The sequence below is a fragment of the Chiloscyllium plagiosum genome, chromosome 14, assembly GCF_004010195.1.
Source record: "Chiloscyllium plagiosum isolate BGI_BamShark_2017 chromosome 14, ASM401019v2, whole genome shotgun sequence".
In the NCBI taxonomy this organism is placed as follows: Eukaryota; Metazoa; Chordata; class Chondrichthyes; order Orectolobiformes; family Hemiscylliidae; genus Chiloscyllium; species Chiloscyllium plagiosum.
The window spans coordinates 26651288-26672732 of NC_057723.1; the positions used below are offsets into that span (position 1 = coordinate 26651288).

Sequence of the window (21445 nt, forward strand, 5' to 3'; positions counted from 1 at the left end):
GAATGTATGTGGGGAGTTCCTGGACTAGGGGGGGATAGGACAGTGTCGAGGTAGGTAGAGTTGAGTTCAGTGGGGCAGGAGCATGCTGAGACAATGGGTCGGCCAGGGTGATCAGGCTTGTGGATCTTGGGAAGGAGGTAGAACTGGGCAGTGCAGGGTTCCCGGACTATGAGGTTGGAAGCTGTGGGTGGGAGATCTCCTGAGGTGATGAGGTTCTGTATGGTCTGGGAGATGATGGTTTGGTGAAGGGGAGAGGGGTCATGGTCGAAGGGGCGGTAGGAAGAGGTGTCCTCGAGTTGGCATCTGGCTTCAGCGGTGTAGAGGTCAGTGTGCCAGACTACCACTGTGCCCCCTTGACCTGCTGGCTTGATGGTGAGGTTGGGATTGGAGCAGAGGGATTGGAAGGTTGCGTGTTGTGAAGGTGAGAAGTTGGAGTAGTGGAGGGGGTAGACAGGTTGAGGTGGTTAATGTCCTGGCAGCAGTTGGAAATGAAGAGGTCGAGGGTGGGTAATAGGCCAGCATGGGGTGTCCAGGTGGATACAGTGTGTTGGAGGCGGGCGAAGGGGTCCTCGGAAGGTGGGCAGGAGTCCTGATTGTAAAAGTAAGCTCGGAGGCGGCGGAAGAAGTGTTCGACATCACGGCGTGTATTAAATTCATTGATGCGTGGGTGGAGGGGGATGAAGGTGAGTCCTTTGCTGAGGACTGATCGTTCGTCGTCAGTGAGGGGGAGGTCAGGAATGGTGAAAACTCGGCAGGGCTGGGAGCTGGGTGTGGAGTTGGGTGTGGGAGCGGAGCCTGTAACTGGAGTGGGTGTGGTGGTGGGGGGGAATAGGGGTCCCTGACCTATCACCTTCATCCCCTCCCCCACTCACCTGTTGTACTCTATGCTACTTTCTCCCCACCCCACCCTCCTCTCATTTATCTCTCCACCCTTCAGGCACTCTGCTTGTATTCCTGATGAAGGGCTTTTGCCCGAAATGTCAATTTTACTGCTCCTCGGATGCTGCTGTGCTTTTCTAACACCACTCTAATCTCGATATTGTCCTGTACAGCTGCGGCAAGACTTTTCTGTTCTGGTGTTCTAACCCAATTGCACTGAAGGCCAACATATCATTCACCTTCCTCAGTGCTTGCCTTGTGACTGGTGCACAAGGACACTCTCTTTACAGCATCAACTTTTCCTCATCCATAACCACTTGAGTAACAGTCTACCATTCTGTTTCTCTTACCAAAGCAGACAACTTCATATTTCTCCATGGAACACAGTGTGTCTCATGTATTTGCCCACTTAATCAATTTGTCTAAATCGCCTTAAAACCCCTTTACATCCTCCTCATCACTCTCACTTCCTCCTAGTTTTGTGCTGTTAGCAAACTTGCAAATATTATATTTTATGCTGTCATCCAAAGGTTGATATATATTGTAAGTAGGAGAAAGTGAGGACTGCAGATGCTGGAGATCAGAGCTGAATATGTGTTGCTGGAAAAGTGCAGCAGGTCAGGCAGCATCCAAGGAGCAGGAGAATCGACGTTTCGGGCATCACTCTCCTCATTCCTGAAGAAGGGCTCACGCTCCTCGGGCATCACTCTCCTCATTCCTGAAGAAGGGCTCACGCCCGAAACGTCGATTCTCCTGCTCCTTGGATGCTGCCTGACCTGCTGCACTTTTCCAGCAACATATTTTCAGCATATATTGTAAATAGCTGGGTTCTAGTGCTGATCCCTGCAGCACCCCAAGAGCAACTGCCTTCCACCCTGAAAATGAATCATTTATTCCTATATGCTGAACACTTCCCAGTGCATGCCTGTATATTGCGATCAATCCTATGAACTTTAATCTTACATAATAACCTCTAGGTGGGAACATATCAAAAACTTTCTGAAAATCTAAACCCACCACATTTACTCATTGCTCATCTGTTCTAATAGTTAGATCCTCGAACAACAGTAGATTTGTCCAACACAATTTCCCTTACAATAATCCATGTTGACTTTGTGTAATCCGATTGGTAGTTTTCAAGTGTTCTGTTATCACATCCATTAAAATACACCAGCAATTAGCCTTCTCCTGATTTTAGGCTAACCAGTCTGTAATACCTGTTTTCTCCCTTTTTTTTTGGACAGTAAGCTTGTATTTGTCACACTCGAATTTACTGTGACTCTTCCAGTATCTATAGCATCTTGGAAGATGACGACAAACACACCTATTATTTCCATGGTCAATTCCTTTAGAACACTGGGATCTAAATTTCCAAGCCCTAGGGATTTGTCAGCCTTCATTTCCATTGATTCCTCCATCAATTTGTTTTTACTGATTCTGATTTTCTCTCATATCTTCCTTACCAAAAGGCCCTTGCTTCCCTAGCACGCTGGAAAATGTTTTATCTTCTGGTGTGAAAAAGGAACAAATTAGTTGTTATGTGCTTTCAAATCTAAACAGCAAGGCATAAATCATCCAGTGAAACATTAAGGTTCCCCACCAGTTCCTAATATCTTAAAATACATAATGCTTTAATAGAGGCACTCTGTCACACTCTTTGACACTAACAGCGCTAGAGGGGCAGGGCTGCCTTAGTCAGCTGCTCCAGTCAGCAGCCTCCTTCTAATCAAATGCAAAGTTTACTTTCGGGCAAAAGGCTGACTATCTCTGAGTGGGAGGTTCCGCTGGCTCGTAACTGGATGAATTCAGTAGTGTGAGGTAGTGGACTGTGTGTTCTTGGGATTCACAAAGCAGCGTTTTGGCACCAAGCCAGTTTTTTTTCCGAAAAGAAGCACGCAGTTGATTCGAGTATTGTAACTTCGTTCGTTCCATTAGTATAAAAGAGATTTTCAGGTCCACAGCAACGTGTTTCAAATGGAAAGTGCTCAAAGTTGTTGCTCCACCAAGGATGCTGAATGTTTGAGGTATAATTTTGAAAGCAGCTAATACTTGGTTAATAAAGATATTTGCATGTTATTTATAGATGCTGTTTTCTTGTTTCGTTTAGAATATTTTTTTTAAAGCTACTAACTATGGAATCTGTGGAAAAAAGTTTAAATGTTTAAAAAGTCATTAGCACAGAAAAAGAAATTCAATGTATTTTCTTTCATTGTATGCTTTGCAATACGAAAACATATTCTTTGGAAAGGAGGAAAGACTGACTCATCTTGTTTGGATAAAACCTTTTTTTTTCTTTAAGGGTTAATTCATCTATCCTATGCAACACGACACATTCTGGCTGTGGGGAAGGTGGACAGCCTGTTCTCTGAGCTTTGCCAGTGTTGCTCTGAAATCAACCAAGCACAGCTTGTGGTGGCTGTCTTTCAAATTCTCCTTTTCTCTGTTTGATAAAGTACTCCATATTTTGTTGACAGTGACTGCTTCACAAGAAGTACTGGGTGCAGCAACTTAACGTGTGTAGAATTGTGGATTAAGCCATGTTTCACTATCCTGTGGCACAGCAGATTGATTCTTTAGCAGGCTGTATCTCTGCACTACTGACTAGTAAAATTGTTTTCATGTGTATATAGTATCCAACATTATAACATGTTCACAGTTCAGGAATAAAATCTGATTGAAGTGTGTGTATAAACCAAAAGAATAAAGTTAGTATTAATATTCAGAATACCAAACAGATGATGGATTTTGTAATGTCCATTCATAATGTTACTCTACAGGAGACAGCAGGAAGCAGTTCAGCCTCATTCATAAGAATGCTTTTGGTGTGAAAGCAGCTTGCATATACTGTTGCTGTCTTAACCAAATGTACAAAAAGAAATTCATACTAAAATGATATTGCACAATGTATGAATCATGAAAGGTAGAGAAAGAGAAAAAGTCATTTGTCCTTGATTGTATTTTTACGTGAGTCAAATAGGTCACCTTCATCAGTTAAAGTGGCTGCTTCACATTACTAAAAGTGAATTCTAATTGGATCCATTCCCCCAGGGGTCTTATTGTATGTTGACAAGAGAATTTTGCTGCACAAAGTGACTCTCCTTCCCACTAGTCCGAGGGAAAAAAAATGCATGCGTGTTTCCCATCCATCGTGATGCTCCGGTCTCTAGATTGTGCCTTTATTGTTGTGTCCATTTGAATGTAATTTGAGCCCCTACTTACATGTTTCGTTTTTAGTCATCATCATGTCCTGCCTTTTTTATTTTATTCATCTTCTCTTCCCCCCTGCACTGCTTCCCTCCCCTGTCACCCTCCCTGTTTTAAAGCTCATTGAAATGGTTTGATATTAAGGATACTGCAAACTGTTTTTGCCAGAGTTTTGGTCGGGAACACAATATGCTTGGTGCATTGTCTCAGAAACCATTAACTCCTGCATATGATAGTAATTTTTGAGAGATTTTGGATCTTATACGTGGGTGAAGTTATATCTGGATGCATATGTAAGAGCAGAGGTGCAACGCATTGGACCACAAAAATCTGTGATTAGCATTGTCTTGTTGCTGTAATCTTATATAAAGTTAGCTATGTTTTTCTCTCTCATGTATTTCAGTGTGACACAGTGGCTTTCTGGAAAAAATAAGATGAATCACCTATTATTAAACTGATTAGTAACATTTGTATATCACATGAGTACTGTTACTTCATTATAAATTAAAACTATAAAATATCTGGATTTTATATTTGTAAAAAAGGATTCCATTCATTTTTTTTTATTGACAATGCAACTTTGTCTGCAAAAAAGAACTTGCTTGCAAGCTAATGAATGGATATTGGGAAGTAGTATTGGAAAAAAAAAAGACCTGGAAATTTTCCCAAATGCAACCTATCCTAAAATACATTAAATTCTCTGAAACTGTTCTGCTCATTTCAAGTTTTATGTCTGAAGTTTCCAACAATCCTCTTCCTATTTCTTGCCTAATGTGCTGGCATGGTGAGTGGTGATAAGGAAACAAAGTTCCAGATATATTACGTGTAGATATCACTACTGTCTCGGCACTTCCTTTACAAAGGTGCTGCCAGACTCCTTGCTTGTCCTCAATCAAGTCCTGGATCAGCAATATTCCCCTTTCCAGCACCAGTACCTCCCTCCTTCTGAACATTGGGAAACTGGGAAGGTCAAAGCCATTGCCTTGTCTGTGCAGCAAATTCCAACTGTACCCCTCTTCCTTGCCAATATTTCAAACTAACATAAACCATTTGTAACTTAAATTTCTCATTTGATGCACAACCCCCAAATAATGTCTACTATAAAGATCCCAGTCTCTGCTAGTCTTCTGCTGAAACATGCTTCCCGAAGTTAAGAATTGAATCATCAATTTACCTTTTTCTGATCGATAAATAATTTGGATATGAACATAGGAGGTATAGTTGCTAAGTTTGCAGATGACACCAAAATTAGAGATGTAGTGGATAACGAAGAGGCTTATCTCAGATTACAACGGGATCTTGATCAGATGGACCAATGGGCTGAGGAGTGGCAGATGGAGTTTAATTTAGATAAATGCAAAGTGCTTCATTTTGGGAAAGCAAATCTTAGCAGGACTTATACACTTACTTGTAAGGTCCTAGGAAATGTTGCTGAACAAAGAGACCTTGGAGTGCAGATTCATAGCTCCTTGAAAGTAGAGTTGTAGGTAGATTGGATAATGAAGAAGGCATTTGGTATGCTTTTCTTTATTGGTCAGTATTGTGTACAGGAGTTGGGAGTTCATTTTGCAGCTGTACAGGACATTGGTTAGGCCACTTTGGAGTATTGTGTGCAATTCTGGTCTCCTTCCTATCGGAAAGATATTGTGAAACTTGAAAGCGTTCAGTGAAGATATACAAGGATGTTGTCAGGTTTGGAGGATTTAAGCTATATGGAGAGGCTGAAGAGGCTGGGGCTGTTTTCCCTGGAGGGTTGGAGGCTGAGGGGGTGACCTTTTATAGAGGTTTATAAATCATGAGAGGCATGGATAGGATAAATAGACAAAGTCTTTTCCCTTGGGTGGGGGAGTCCAGAACTAGAGGGCATAGGTTTAGGATGAGAGGGGAAAGATATGAAAGGGACCTAAGGGGCAACTTTTTCACGCAGAGGGTGGTGCATGTATGGAATGAGCTGCCAGAGGAAGTGATGGAGGCTGGTACAATTGCAACATTTGAAAGGCATCTGGATTGGTATGTGAATCAGAAGGATTTAGAGCGATATGGGCTGGGTGCTGGCAAATGGGACTATATTAGGTCGGGATATGTGGTCGGCATGGACGAGTTGAACCAAAGGGTCTGGTTCTGTGCTGTACATCTCTATGACCCTCTTTAATAAAGTCTGATCTCATCCAACATTTGTGAAAATAGATGGAAAATAGTCCATATAATGAATAATTTAGGAAAGTGCAGAGTTCACAGAATCAATTCCTTTTAAATATAACAACATTTCAACTCATTTACCCAAAACTCTTTCACATTTGGTGTAGAATATCCAAAAACTTCCAAATAGAGGCCTTTTCTTTTAGCATGTCTTACAGTTATGCTCTAAAATACAGAGAAGGCCTTTGAGGATTTTTAAAATCTTTTTTTAATAAAGAAAACCAGTAAATATGACTCTAGAACATTATTTTGTTTCTTTATTCTACTTAAAAGTCTGGTTGTAATTTGAATACAGTGTGTGAGCAAACATTGCTGCTGCACACTTGAGTACAAGATTGAGTAAATTGAAATAAAGGCTATTATCATGCAAATGCTTTGGCAAGACTGATTAATTGACAATTATTAAAAATTCTGGAAATTTGAACATACTTTATGTTGCACATAATTGGTGTGCCCAAAATACCACATATTTAATTTGCACCCAGATCTTTAATTTCTCTTGATCAAACGGGTAATGAATTCCAGCCATTACCTTCTATATAATTTTCACATGATATTCATGTTGAGAGAAATGAGCATTTGCTGAAAATGTGTTGCTGGAAAAGCGCAGCAGGTCAGGCAGCATCCAGGGAACAGGAGAATCGACGTTTCGGGCATAAGCCCTTATGCCCGAAACGTCGATTCTCCTGTTCCCTGGATGCTGCCTGACCTGCTGCGCTTTTCCAGCAACACATTTTCAGCTCTGATCTCCAGCATCTGCAGACCTCACTTTCTCCTCAAAGAAATGAGCATTGGGCATTATAAACCCATTCTCATATTTGTTCTGTAGTGTCCGAATCTCATGTCAACCATTCCACAAAACAAATGCTGAAATAATCTTTTTGGCTGACCGATCATCTCCTTCTAACCTTTTTAGTGAAGCACATTTCCTAAGCAAGGTATTGTTATTTCAAATCCAAAGAGAGTCAGTCCTGAATTTTGCGGATGGCTTTTATATGGTATTTTAGAATTGTGAATATTCTTGGGCACATTGAAGGCAGAGCAAAATGTAATATTTTGATCGGCATTGACCAGTCTGTCTCCGTGCTGTAGGACTCTGATTATGACTGTAACATTTGAACATAAATTGAAATGGACTACCCGTAAAAATACTGTCGCAATAAAATAAGTAAAAGGTTAAGAATTCTGAAGTGAGTAACTTGGTTCCTGTCTCCACATTTCCTATCTACAGCTTTAAAAGCACAAGTCGGGAGTGTGATGGAATACTCACCACTGGCCTGGATGTGTGCTATTCCAACAACACTCAACAACTTGACATCGTTCAGAACAAAACAACTCTCTTGATTGGCTCCCATCTGCCCATCCACTTTCATGTCGTCGGCAACACTGACCCAAAGTGGAAGTAGTGTGTACCAGCAAAAAATACACTGCCATAGCCCACTAAGGCTCCTCCAACAGCTCCTTACAAAGCTGAAAAATGTGTTGCTGGAAAAGCGCAGCATCCACGGAGCAGGAGAATCGACGTTTCGGGCACAAGCCCTTCTTCGGTCGATTTCCAGCAACAAATTTTTCAGCTCTGATCTCCAGCATCTGCAGTCCTCACTTTCTCCTAGCTCCTTACAAAACCATGATCTCTAAAACCTCGAAGAAAAAGGACAGATATATGAGAAGACTACCTGCAAGTTCCCCTGAGTCGCACACCAATACTTTTGCTGCTCTTACACTGCTACTGGATCACATCCTAGTGTTCCTTTCCCAACATCACTGAGGGTCCCAGGCTTGGATTTGTGCAGTCAGTAACTCTGCTCTGGGTAGAGGCTGGGGATTCTGAGGTGAATTCTTCACTTCCTGACACTCCAATGTCTGTCTAACATCTAACCTGCAAATAATTCAGGACTGTGATCTAAGTTCTCCAGTTGCCTGGAAGGTTGTAGCTCCAACAACACTCACTAAGCTCAGCACCATCCAGCCAAAGTGGGCTGCTTATTTGGCACTCCATCCACTACCTTCAAATTCATGCTGTTCACTGTCAGTGCATAGTGGTAGCAGTGTCCACCATCTCACTGCAGTACATCAGCAAGGTTCCTTTGACAGCATGTAACAATCCCACAACATTTACTACCCAGAATTTATTTCCTATTGTCTATCATTCCAGCTGAGCAGGGTAGATGTTGGCTGGGGCTGCAAGGATGGGGGAATCTAACACACTAACCCTTTCTGTTAAAAATCATTAAACAGCTCTTAACATATTCATGATCTTTGTTTTCACATGCCTAATGACTCTGTTTTGATCCCAGCTGACGGTGATATCAGACAAGTCACATCCCAGAGTGAAACCTGGCTTGCTGAGTCCTACATTTTATTTACACAGTTTTGTTACCATCGTGGTCAGTCACTAATCGTGTTCACACAAGGTTGCCCATGTTCTTCAACAAAAGATTACACAGAAGGGGGAAAAAAACAAAGCTATGTATATATGATAATTTGGAAAGATCGTAAGCAGAAAAGATAATTAATCCAACCCCCTAATTCAATTCATTCCAGCTCTGATTTGTCGAGACTTCCTTTCAGTCCCGACATCCTGGAAATTTCTACTAGCTAAAAGCTGTATGTCGAGATTTCTACGAATGCACCAGCTTTCTGTTCTTCTGAACTCAGTCTACTCCTCACCCTGACCATCTCTTTTCTGTGTAGATCGTACAAGTTAGCACTTTAAACATTCAAGTAAGTCTCCAGATATTTGACTGAGCTTTTAACTACATTCCCAAGCTTTTTTGGAATCCGTGTCTTTAGTTCACTGCTCCGAATGACTGACTTTCTGATGTCTAAAGCCAGTTATCTACACACAACTGAAATCAATATATTTTATGTCCTCAGAAATCCAAAATTTCAAACAATGATCTGTCACATTGTCACAATTACCACATCAGACAAGTTAGGTAATTGTGTCTCTTTCCATATGTAGTTTCTCTCCTGGATCAAAGTTTTAGGCTGAGAGGCAATACTCTACATGAAGCATAGCTGATCAGAAATGTTTCCCACTCTTACCATCTTCCATAAGTATAATGAAAGGATCACAAATATAAGTCTGACCAAGCAATTAACACCAATCAGCTATGTCCTTTCCCTCCACCTAATTTTGATAAAAATAGCATTTTGGTTTGGTGGCAGTTCATCAACATTTGGACTCAGGCAGTGAGCAGTTCATACCCAGGTTTTCCAAAGGGCAGTAATTCTTTAAGTATCTATGAATCAGGAATTCTGGACAGTATGTTTCAGTTTAAGGTTATAAAATCAGGAGGTAAAGTTCTTTTTCCTCAGTTGAAGCTATGGTTAGAAGCTTTGGAAATTAATTTGTACTCAAAGGCTGGCCATGTATGATGAGATGCTGTAATGAAGAGATTTTAATTTGGATAAGTTTATTTCAAGTAGAAATTAAATAAAGACAAAATGTCAAAATTTCATAAGCCACAGATATTGGGAAATGGGAGTGTAACATTTATTTACTTCAGACTCTTCAAGCAGTCATTTTTTTAATATAAAATTCACTCCAAGAATAAATACAGTAAAACGAATATCATCTTTTAGTAGGAATTGGCAATTTTATGGTGATCAAATCTCCAGCGCCTTGAGCTTGTGTATGGTTCTCTGATCCTGAGCTCACTAAAATTACATTGAACCAGCCAATTTTCATGATTCCTAGTTAATTCTGTCTGGCCCAAATTAAGTACCTATTGTTATGAAGGTTTGTAATATTTTTAGTATTATTTGAGAATATGTGTTCTAAAGCGGAGGAAAAGTTGATTTTAGTTTTCTGTTCTCCACAGGTTGTGTTTTGGTTTGACAGGTGACTCATTTTGAAGAGAGAGTTTAAAAATAGTATTTTCAAGAAGACGTGATTTAAGCTAAATGGCTAGCAAGCCAGGTGGAGAAACAATTGATAAGATGTTTGTTGATTTAGGTCTAATGACTCGGAGAGATCAGGAGAGAATCAGATTCCTGCAAGGAAAAAGGGACAAAAGCAGAAATGCAGATGTTAGCAGACTCCAAGCAATCATGGCAGGGAGAAGAAACTTTCTTGAGAAGAAAGTTTCAGAAGCAGAGGCTATGGAGGTATCAGAGGAAGGCATCCTACAAGGCAGTTAAAGCTGTGGGTTTAGGGAACCCATGTTTATTAATAATTGAGCTGAGTTAGCAGCTTGTTTTAAAGGGTCTTGAGGAGAGGCATCAACTAAAGATAACAGCACTGAATGAGTAAGGAGAAATCTACTGAAAGGAAACTGCTGTTCTGCCAGCTCAGCAAGAAACTTCTTTTATCAAGATAATGAAGATTCAATCCTGAGGTTTGAGTACTTTTTCTTAAGTGTAATTTGGTGATTAAAAGGGATGAATCTTACTTTCCTGACAGTTGTACTGAGATATTTTTAATTTCCCTTCCATAGTGTATGATAATTGTTTTACTTCTGTATTTAAAAAAAACTGTTCAGTAACTCACCTCTAACATAGACAAAAAAAAACTAATTCTACTTGTTTATCGAGCCAGGTTTTACTCTGTTCTGATTTGTCCAGTATTGCTACTAGTTGGGATCATAACCAAGAGGAAGATCTTTTGCAGGATCAAAAATCCTTGAATTGAGGGGTGATTTTTAAAAATGAGTACTTCTTTACATTGGACATAAACCGGAATTAGTGTAGAGCATGTTGTATAAATGAAATGAATTAGGGTATTAATGAAATGAAAATGCATGGAAAGTTGGTAATCTCTACTCAATCATGAGATTCTGAAGGTGTCATTTAAAGGTTAAGTAGAAAATAACAAAGCCTTTTTTCAGATATGACTTCCTGATTTTTTTTTCACGCTCTGGCTTGTGCCACCCCAACGCCAGGGGAATACTCTACCCATCTTTACTCAATATAAGTACAGCTGAGTTGTTAAATAGCTGTTAGGTTCTGACCTGTATCATTTTGACATGCCATCCCACAGGTAATCTGTCAGGTTTACTGTAATGTATTCCAGAACGTAGATGTTAATGGTATGGTAATGTGACTAATGGCTGTTGCATGTTATTGGGACTAAAGACTGTACTGGAGTACTGAGTCTTACAGAGATCAGTATTATGCATGATAGTGGAGTCAATTTAGAGTTTTGATGTCTGATTCCTTTTCCTTGTCTGATTCCAAGTTACAGACAACGCTGACCAGAATGTTGTGAATAAATTTGCCCTTGTATCCTACGAGACCCAAAGTGGTCAAGGTGATACAAGCACAAACCAGTACCAATACAGAACAGTCCACTTTATTAGGAGCCAAGTACCATAGTCTTTAATATGAAAGTAATCTTTAGTGGCGTCCTAAGGTTGAAATAATTCCAGAGTCTTCTGCAGATTTACACGGTTCCTGTCTCTGTGGCTCTATCTCTGGGTCTGCAGAGCTGCTTCTCTCTCTCTCTCTCTCTCTCTCTCCAGCTCTGTCTCTGCCATGCTCAGAGGGCCTAAGACAGTTCCAGAGATCTTGCATGCGGTTCCAAGAGTGAAGTCTGCAGGTGAACTCTGTTTTATATCCTTTCAGATGGTTTTCTGGAACTTTCTGTAATTCTTATCAATTAGGGAGATACACTTAATAGTTTGAAACAAGAGTCCATCATTTAGATGGCATGCTACTGTCAATTTCTGTGTAGCAGGACCCAGTGTCTTCCTGTGTGGGCTGTCCTATGTTTAGTGATAAGTTGTTGGTGGGGGGGCAGTCTGTGCAGACAAGCTGTTGCTTTTTACATTATGCTAATGTCATTAGATTTTGGCTGTTGTGTTTGCACTGTGTGGGTTTTATGATTCCAGAGTTTAATTTGGCCAATGTACCTGACATCCTTTGCTGTCGGCCAAATTAGCAATCTATCTGTGTTGTAGCAGCTAGGAGGTTGCTACCGTTTGTTTGACCCCCCCCCCCCCCCCCCCCCGAGACAAACACTTCTCACCCTTTAGGTAAGGTAGCGAAGTAGATGCAGCACTCTAAGAATAGAGTTAAAAAGTACACACCAGGTTATAGTCCAACAGGTCTACTTGGAAGTACAAGCTTTCGGAGCGCTGCTCCTTCATCTAGCAGCTGCTGTTGTGGAAAGATCACCTGATACTCAGTGATAATTACCAGGAGACTCAGAAAATCATTCATGAAGTTAAACATTAATTTTCAAAGAAAAGCTGTGACAATCAGAAAATGGCTTCCTGACTGCCCACTCCCTCTTGGTTCCCCTGCAGTTTATACTTATCTGAGAGTATTAGTATAACCTTGACCTCTTTCCACCTATCACATTTCCGACGCCCCTCCCCCAAGTCCCTCCTCCCTACCTTTTATCTTAGCCTGCTGGACAAACTTTCCTCACATCATGGCAGTTGAACTCATGAGACCCCTCAACTAAGGACTTAGCCAAGTCAAACCGGTTTCCATCCACCTTTACACATGAAATCATTTCCAATATCTTTTAATGTTTGTCATTTTGACAATATCCCATTTGTGATGAGTGAGGAGGCCTCTGGAGATAATTTGGTTCTTTGACATTTCAGTGAGTTTGATATAACTAGATAGATATTCATTTTATCAAAGAAAAGGGAAGGGTAAGATTTGCTGTGAATTTGCTAATTGTTATGTGAAACCTGCAATCTTTCCTGGATAAATACATACAATAACAGGTAGAAAAATGGTTTGAGATTTCCAGTGTGTTATAATGAGGTAATGCATTGTGTTTCAAATGCAATTGGAAGCTTATGATGAGCTATTAAAATAAATGTGCCTGGGCTCAAGAAAACAGCGGAGGAAACGAGTGTTCTAAAATTAAAATGACCATTCTATGGTGAATGCAGATATATCGGAATGTTTTTAGTGAATGGGCTGGATTTTACAGTCCCTTAGCAGTGAGGTGGAAGTGGATGTGCAAAGGAGATTTGGAGGATGGAAAATATTAGAAGAAGCATCCTTACTGCCTATTTGCCTGACCCAACTGCAAATATACCAGTGGCTGGGAAAGGCAGGGGCTGTCCATCTGCCTATGAGCTAGTTATGACATTCAGTGACCACTTATTGTGCACTTAAAGTGACAGAAGGATGAGGGCCTTAAGCAGCCATCATGGAGTGTCCCATGCCAATCATCCGGTCTGGCATCCTTTTCTCTTATAGCGGGAGAGTGGGAGTTGCTGGTCCCTCCTCTCCCCAAAGTCTGTCTGGATTCCTCCAGTCCTGTCAAACCTTCCCTGGAGCATGAGGCAGTGATTCACACTGTAACTACTTGCATTTCATTCCAGCTCCTTGTGGCTAAGTACTGGAGGCAATCTGACCATAGTCCCGGTGGTAGTGCTGGGACTGGAGAGCTGCAGACCATTTGAATGGCCAGGATCTCTGAGGTGAGACACTCTGCCCAGTTGAGGGTGCGAGTTTCACCTTCAACTGATTTAACAAAATGTTAATATGTTGGACTGGAGTTGGATTCACCCATGGCCTTTTGGACTGGGACATTGGGACTGGAATGCCTTAAATACACTCCTTCCTTTATGGTTTCATTCCTCATGCATTTTGGTGACCATATCTGACATTTGCTGACATGGCTATGAAATTGAATTTTGTGAAGTGCCTCAAGACCCATAAGGGATGATTTGACCTGATTGTCCTCCTATTTTTCTCATACTTCATAGCTAACATTACAAACCTCTTCAAGCCAAGAGCAAGAGTCCCACCAACCTGTGACATTTTCTGTAACCCCATGCCTTTGTTTGGTGCACCTTTCCAAAATGCCTTATTACCATTCACTGGAAACTTCACTGGGCCAGCCTATGTGTAGCACAGCCAGTCAGGTAGCATCCGAGGAGCAGGAGAATCCCAGCGCAGAGGAGATGACCTGGGGGTGTAGTGAGAGAGAGACTCACTGCGATCCTTGTGGCGGGAGGAAGCAAACTACTTCAAGGTAGGCGTCCTCTGAAAAGGCTTCACACTCAGGAGAAAGTGAGGACCACAGATGCTGGAGATCAGATTCTCATGCTCCTTGGATGCTGCCTGACTGGCTGTGCTTTTCCAGCACCACGCTCTTCGACTCTGATCTCCAGTCCTCACCTTGTTCCAGCCATACAAATACTGTGACATAGGATCCACTCGGAGGTTTTGGAGGTCTGCAACAAGTATCCCCAAAGCTTGTCCTCCATCTATGATGCACAAATAAGGACTTTGATGAAATGATCTCCACTTGCTTTGATAAATGCAGCTTGTTCAATATTTAAGTACCCCAACGCCATCCAAGATTAAGTACCCCTACATGATTGGCACCAATTTAAACATTGACTCACTTTGCTACCAATACACAGTGGCATGCCATCTACAAGATGTACTGCAAAAACTGCTAAGGCTTCTTTTGGGAGCATCTTCCAAACTTGCAACCTTAATCGTGTGGAAGCAGAAGGATGCAGAAACATAGAGACACCATGTCCACATGTTTGCCTCTAGTTCATACGCCAATTTATTTGGAAAAACGACACTTTTTTATTTTCTTTGCTGAGTTGAATTGCTGGGACTCCCTTTCTAAGTACAGCACACTGACTGTTGGGATTCAAGCAGAAAGCTCATGGCCACCTTTTGAAGGGCATTTAAGGATGGGTGACAGAAACTCTCCTTGCCACCGATGTTTGTTTGTTTGTTTGTTTGTTTGTTTATTTGGAAAGACTAAAAACATGCCTGCTAACAAAATTGGCGCATTCTTACTCAAGTCATCCACCTTACTGACTTTTCCCTGGTTATACTTCCTCTTCCTTCCATCAGGCAGAAGATACAAAAGTTTGAAAACACGTAGCAACAGATTTAAGAACAGTTTCTTCCCCATTGTTATCAGACTTATGAATGGACCGCTCAAATATTAGAGTTGATCTTCCCCTGCACTTTCCCTGTAGCTGTAGCACTATATTCTCAATACTGTTCTATTACCTTGATGTACTTACGTAAGGTATGATTTGTCTGATTAGCACGCAATATGGTACTTTTCACTATAACTCAGTACATGTGACAATAATAAATCAAATCCCTTAAATTGTTAAGCACTGTCACTTTGCGTGCCAACTCTAATTGTAGACTCCATTTACAACACAACATACTCCTGTTTTGCTTTGAAAGCTCTGTCAGAAAGTAATTCAGGCCGAATCATCCTTTTTTATTGGTCCTGAGGTACTTCTCAAAACTCAATTTCACAGTTACATCAGAAAACGGTTATCAAAATGGATGGGGAATGAACCCATAAGTTAAGACTAAATTTTGAGGATAATTTCTCAGTCGTGTTATAAAATAATAAATCTAAAAATGTCAGTCATTTTCATTTTCGAAAATGATTTCCCCCAGAGTTTTCATCGGTGCTAGAGTAGACTAGAATTGCTGAGTTTATAACATTCACCGTGCTGCAGCTTTTTACCTTGATCAACCATCTCCTGAAATGGTGAAGCAATAACTCATTGGGAATTTACTTTAAAAAAAATAAACATTGTACAATGTTTAGTTAAATGTTTCTCAATTTTCTAATGCCAATGTTGTTGGCTGCTAAACGACAAGAGCTGTTATAGCACAGTAACATACTAATAGAACAAACATTTCTCTCAGTGCAATTTTGAAACTGAATATTATATTATGGTATTAAACAGTGCTTGAAGGTCTTGCTGGATACTTTTAGATGTTCTAATTCATACCTTGACCACCACCTCTCCCCAATCAAATTTTTGGAAAGTAACCTTCCTGATTATTGCTTTTGTTTTCTTTGACAGAATTATTTAGCTCTCTCATTGAGAAGATGCAAGCAAAGGAAATCTTGAGGAATCTGCAGCTACTGGAATTGGATGAAATCAGCCAGTTTTTTCGCACAATTCCTCCACCAACACTGCTGGGCATTGCTTCATTTGCAGCTATTATAGCATACTGGCTAACCACCAGACCCAAAGCCTTAAAGCCACCCTGTGACCTTTCAATGCAGTCAGTGGAAATTGAGGTAAGTCCTCTCCAAGTCATATAGGGTCATAGGGATATACAGCATGGGGGTGACCTTATCGAGGTTTACAAAATTGAGGGGCATGGATAGGATAAACAGACAAAGTCTTTTCCCTAGGGTCGGGGAGTCCAGAACTAGAGGGCATAGGTTTAGGGTGAGAGGGGAAAGATATAAAAGAGACCTAAGAGGCAACTTTTTCACACAGAGGGTGGTAGAGGATGAGCTGCCAGAGGATGTGGTGGAGGCTGGTACAATTGCAACATTTAAGAGGCATTTGCATGGGTATATGAATAGGAAGGATTTGGAGGGATATGGGCCAGTTGCTGGCAGATGGGACTAGATTGGGTAGGGATATCTGGTCGGCGTGGTGGGTTGGACCAATGCAATCAAAAACCTGTTAATACAACAGTGTTTTCTAGCTTGCTTAGTTATACATTTATATCTGAACATGTAATCTAATACGTTTTCTCCTAATCACTACACTCAGTCTGGAAGTCCTCCAAAGATTGACTCCTGGCTCATTCCTCTCCCTCATCCATAAGCTGCCTGTAGAGCCAGGAAAGTTTAGGCTGTTAAATACATAGTCTGACTCCTGGGTAACTATTGAATAGATTTCATGCTTACCTCACATACTCCAACTGTACCTCACCCAGATCACTTGTACTGTCCAGACCCTGATCGAACCCTATCACTGGACTCAAACTCCTCAGAGCTGACCCCACATTATGATACAACATCCGCATGCACTTGCTGGTACTTTTCCACTCTACCAATTTTCTCAACCTCTTCATTGCTAATGCTTTTGTAATTTTCTAGTTACGTTAAAGTTGTCAGAATGAGTCAAGATACCTTGAGATAAACAAGTTTTATATATATATATATATATATTATGTAAGAGCAAGCATTTTGAAAATTGTCTAATTCCTTTTTATCTTTGCAGCAACAGTGAGTAGAGCGTTGGTAGCTTAGATTCTTACAAACAGAAAAACCGAGAAGTTTAAGTTAGGGGTTTAAAAATAATACACAGGAGCAGAAGTAGGCCCATTTGGCCAATCAAACCATCTGGCCCCAGACGGTCCCACAAAGGGAAACAAACTTTAGAATGTTATAGACTTCAATAAGGTTGCCTCTCATTCTTCTGAAATCCAGTGAGTATAGGTCAAACCAACTCCACCTTTCCTCATTAAAAAAAACCCTTTCATGCTTGGCGTCCATGCTTTTCAATGTGCCTCGGTACACGTGACAATAAATTCATTTCATTTCAATTCAATTCAATCAACCTAGTTAACCTTTGCTATCAAAGAACATAACCTTATGTATCATTTCCTCTGCACAGCTTTTTGCCCACTCACTTAATCTATCTGTGTCCTTTTGTAGTCCTGCCCTCATCCTCATCCTTCAGTCATTAATCGATCCCTGTGGCACTCCACTAATTGCAGGTTAACATCTTGAAAATGTCCCCCTTATCCCAACACACACTCTCTCTTCTATTAGTTAGCCAATCCTCTAATTGTACATATATACTAGCCCTAACACTTTGGGACCATATTAAGTGCCCTCATGTGTAGTACCTTTTCTTGAGTGCTTTTGGAAATCCAAATTATATTACAATTACTTGTTCCCCTCTATCTATCCTACTTTGTTATCTCCTCAAAGAATTCTAATAAATTGTCAAGCATGATATTCCCCTTCATGAAGCATTAATCTGCTTGATCATATTATCCTTTTCTAAATGCTCTGCTCCTACACTGTTATAATAGACTCTGACATTTTTACACTGATAGCTGTTAAGCTAACGAGCCTATAGTTACCTGGGTCACGTTTATTGTACATTTTTAAATAAGGATACTACCTTGGCAATTTTCCAATCATCTGGAACTTTTCCAAAACGTACGGTTTGTTGGAAGATTATCGACAATGCATTCGCTACCTTTGTTGCAATTCCATTTAAAAACAAAACTGAATTCCACATTCTACCATGTTTTGATCACTTTCCTCGGTTATCTTTTACTGTAAGATTATTTATTAAACCTGGTCCAAAATAACCTGATCCATGATTGGATTGACAACGTATGGGCCCTTATTTGCTGCAGGCGAGGTGCCATTAACCCAGTATAGAGAAGAGTTAAGTATGGAGGCACTGCAGAATCTGAGTGAGACTGGTTAGTTCGTAATCCTACCTTTTGAACCAGATACTATTTTCTTTCACTGTCTGTTTCATGAAAACATAAGGCAGAGCTTTTTAAATGAGCTGTCAAATTCTGCATATTAGTTATAAATTTACTTTTTATCCTCAAAGAATTCATATGTTACAATAAGCTGCTGAATGTATTTTTTTAATCCTTTCTTTTGGATTCCTTAAATGATATTGCATCATCCCACCTTAGTGATCATCTCCAGTTCCTCACATCTGTAACACTGAGTAACTCCCGCATTCATAGCTTGCACCTCTTCCCACTTTGTTTTGTCCTCTTTAATACTTTGTTTCCATTTACGGCTGCCTCATTACAGTCATGAGCAAGATTGTCCTGTTAATAAAGTCCAGTCCAACACTGGCATCTCCAAATTCTGTTTATCAAGGTTTTATCAAAACACTGATTTAAACATCATTCTAATTCAAGACAAAATAGTGCTGACAATCTAGATGTGTTTATCATTATCCACCTGTATAAAGTTCTTTCACACAGATTGTTTTGTTTCATTAGGGCACTGACCAAGCTCGTGGCTCTGTATTAGGTGACAGCCTTCAGCTTATGACACACTATCACGATGATGCAAGGACAATGTATGAAGTATACCAACGAGGATTACACATAACAGGCAAGTTTCTGGATCCCAGAATAATTTCCCTTTGGCAATTGAAAGGGTTCTTTATAAACACTGGAAGATTGCTACTGAAGTTATCCATTGAATTTTCAAATAGCACAAAATGTTCAACATTTTGGAGCAGTTACAGTTTGTTGTTTCTCACTTGTTTTATATCTGGCAGAATCATGATTAAACATCACTTCCAATTTTTAATCAGTTTTGCACATGGTTAATTCATTGGATAGCATCAATAGCAGTTCATTCTCTGTATGTGGATGCTTCTCACCTCTCTTTCTGTCCCTCTCTTCCTTCATTTAGTTTGATGTCCCCGCCTCCCCTTTCCCCACCACCATTTTCATTCTACTCCTCCTCTCCCTTCCTTCTGCTTTTCCTTTCGTGCTGTTTGGTTTTCTCTCTGGTTTGTGCAATCATCCAGGCATCCATGTCTTCTGTGCATTGGTGGGAAGGAATGCTGAGTTTCCTGGCATAACTGTAGGTAGAAGGTCCTCCCTGTTTTCTGGCTTTTTGTATCATATTAGGATGTTTAGGTAGTTGGTGGGATGAAGAACTGGTGGTGATGATGAACAATAATACTGACAATTTCATTTTCAAAACTCTTATTCTTTTTTTAATGACTTTTGAGAATGTCCCGAGATGAGCAGGCTCTGACTCCAACCAGCTTCCAGCATTGCAGAGCAAACCTGAGGTGAACATTAATAAACAAAGCCAGAACAGATGATCTGTTGATGGGAATCAAACAAGCAGAAATACTAATGGTGTTTTATTTGAAAATCTACTACTTCTCCAAATGAATTACAAACTTCAAAACAGCTTACGGTCTCCAAATAAACATTTTCATCTAAGAAACTAAAGTGACTTCATTTGGAAGAGAAACTTAATCCAAGCCCAGGGCATTCTTCTTTTGAGTTTTCTGGCACAGGCTGTCTAAATGGGAGTGCAATGGGTTGACACCATACTACTGCTCTCTGCAGTCATGGTCTACTCAAAGCAGGAATGCATGGCACTGGAGCAGGGAAGCAAAGAGATTGGGGCAGAGCACCACATAGTGGGAAACCCAGATGCATTGCCTTTTTCATTCCTTGTCGACAAAACATTTCTGATGGGTTTTTTTTAGATTATATTAAAATTAGATTGCCTACAGTGCAGAAACAGGCCCTTTGGCCCAACTAGTCAACACCGACCCTCCGAAGAGCAACCCACCCAGACTCATTTCCCTCTGGCTAATGCACCTAACACTATGGACAAGTTAGCACGGCCAATTCACCTGACCTGCATATCTTTGGACTGTGTTCAGAGCAATTCCAATTTTTTTTTTAAATGAGAAGCCATTTAGTCTTACAAAAGGAGCTGGGCTGAAAAGGTCCGGCCAAGGGAGAGGCATCCAAAATTAAAAGTGAAAGATTGGAGTTGTTTCCAATTAGACATTATAATTAGGTCAGGTATCTTATGATCATTTGAATGTTACCCAGGTTTGGAAGAAATTATACATTACACAGATGGCATGGCAGCCCAAATATTGTGATGTTTTGGTACCAATAGATAACTTTTGGATTGTGAACACCAATAATTACTAAACTTGGTATCCATCTGTAATATGTTGAAAATCTTATGGAAAGCAACCACTACTATTATACTTTCCTATCAAGGTTTTCCTGTCGTGTATAGTTTATATAAATTGCTCGAGGTAGATTCCACAAGACCTATTAAGCCGAATGCCTGGCTGGTCTGTAAAAGGTGAATGGGAGTGTTCATAACTGTAAAAAGAAGAATGGACTACAAATCAAAGAAAGCAAGAACATCTATTAATCTAATGCCTTCAGTTCTCAGGATGCTGCAACATATTTTATGACTGAATAAGAACGGAAGTCTTGCCACTGTTGTGATGTAAAAAGAAAATGCAGTAACTTGAGTGTAATAAAGTTCTTCTGCGTAATAAGACCATAAGACATAGGAGCAGAAGTAAGGCCATTCGGCCCATCGAGTCCACTCCGCCATTCAATCATGGCTGATGGGCATTTCAACTCCACTTACCCGCATTCTCCCCGTAGCCCTTAATTCCTTGTGACATCAAAAATTTATCAATTTCTGCCTTGAAGACATTTAGCGTCCCAGCCTCCACTGCACTCTGTGGCAATGAATTCCACAGGCCCACCACTCTCTGGCTGAAGAAATGTCTCCGCATTTCTGTTCTGAATTGACCCCCTCTAATTCTAAGGCTGTGCCCACGGGTCCTAGTCTCCTCGCCTAACGGAAACAATTTCCTAGCGTCCACCCTCGCCAAGCCATGTACTATCTTGTAAGTTTCTATTAGATCTCCCCTTAATCTTCTAAACT

At 40.6% G+C, this 21445-nt stretch overlaps 1 protein-coding gene across 6 annotated transcripts in view; it reads left to right on the forward strand.

The window, feature by feature from the left end:
* The window catches only part of LOC122556574 (long-chain-fatty-acid--CoA ligase 6-like), a 189921-nt gene that overhangs the window by 57759 nt on the left and 110717 nt on the right, over positions 1–21445 (forward strand). For 2 of the 6 annotated variants that reach the window (XM_043703393.1, XM_043703392.1), the window contains exons 2-3: positions 16062–16282; positions 18988–19102. In XM_043703393.1, coding sequence (XP_043559328.1) covers positions 16062–16282; positions 18988–19102 — 336 coding nt within the window. Of the gene's footprint in view, positions 1–2676; positions 2904–7825; positions 8115–13574; positions 13674–16061; positions 16283–18987; positions 19103–21445 lie in introns of those variants that run through there. The other 4 variants (XM_043703395.1, XM_043703394.1, XM_043703396.1 and 1 more) reach the window with 4 other exon arrangements.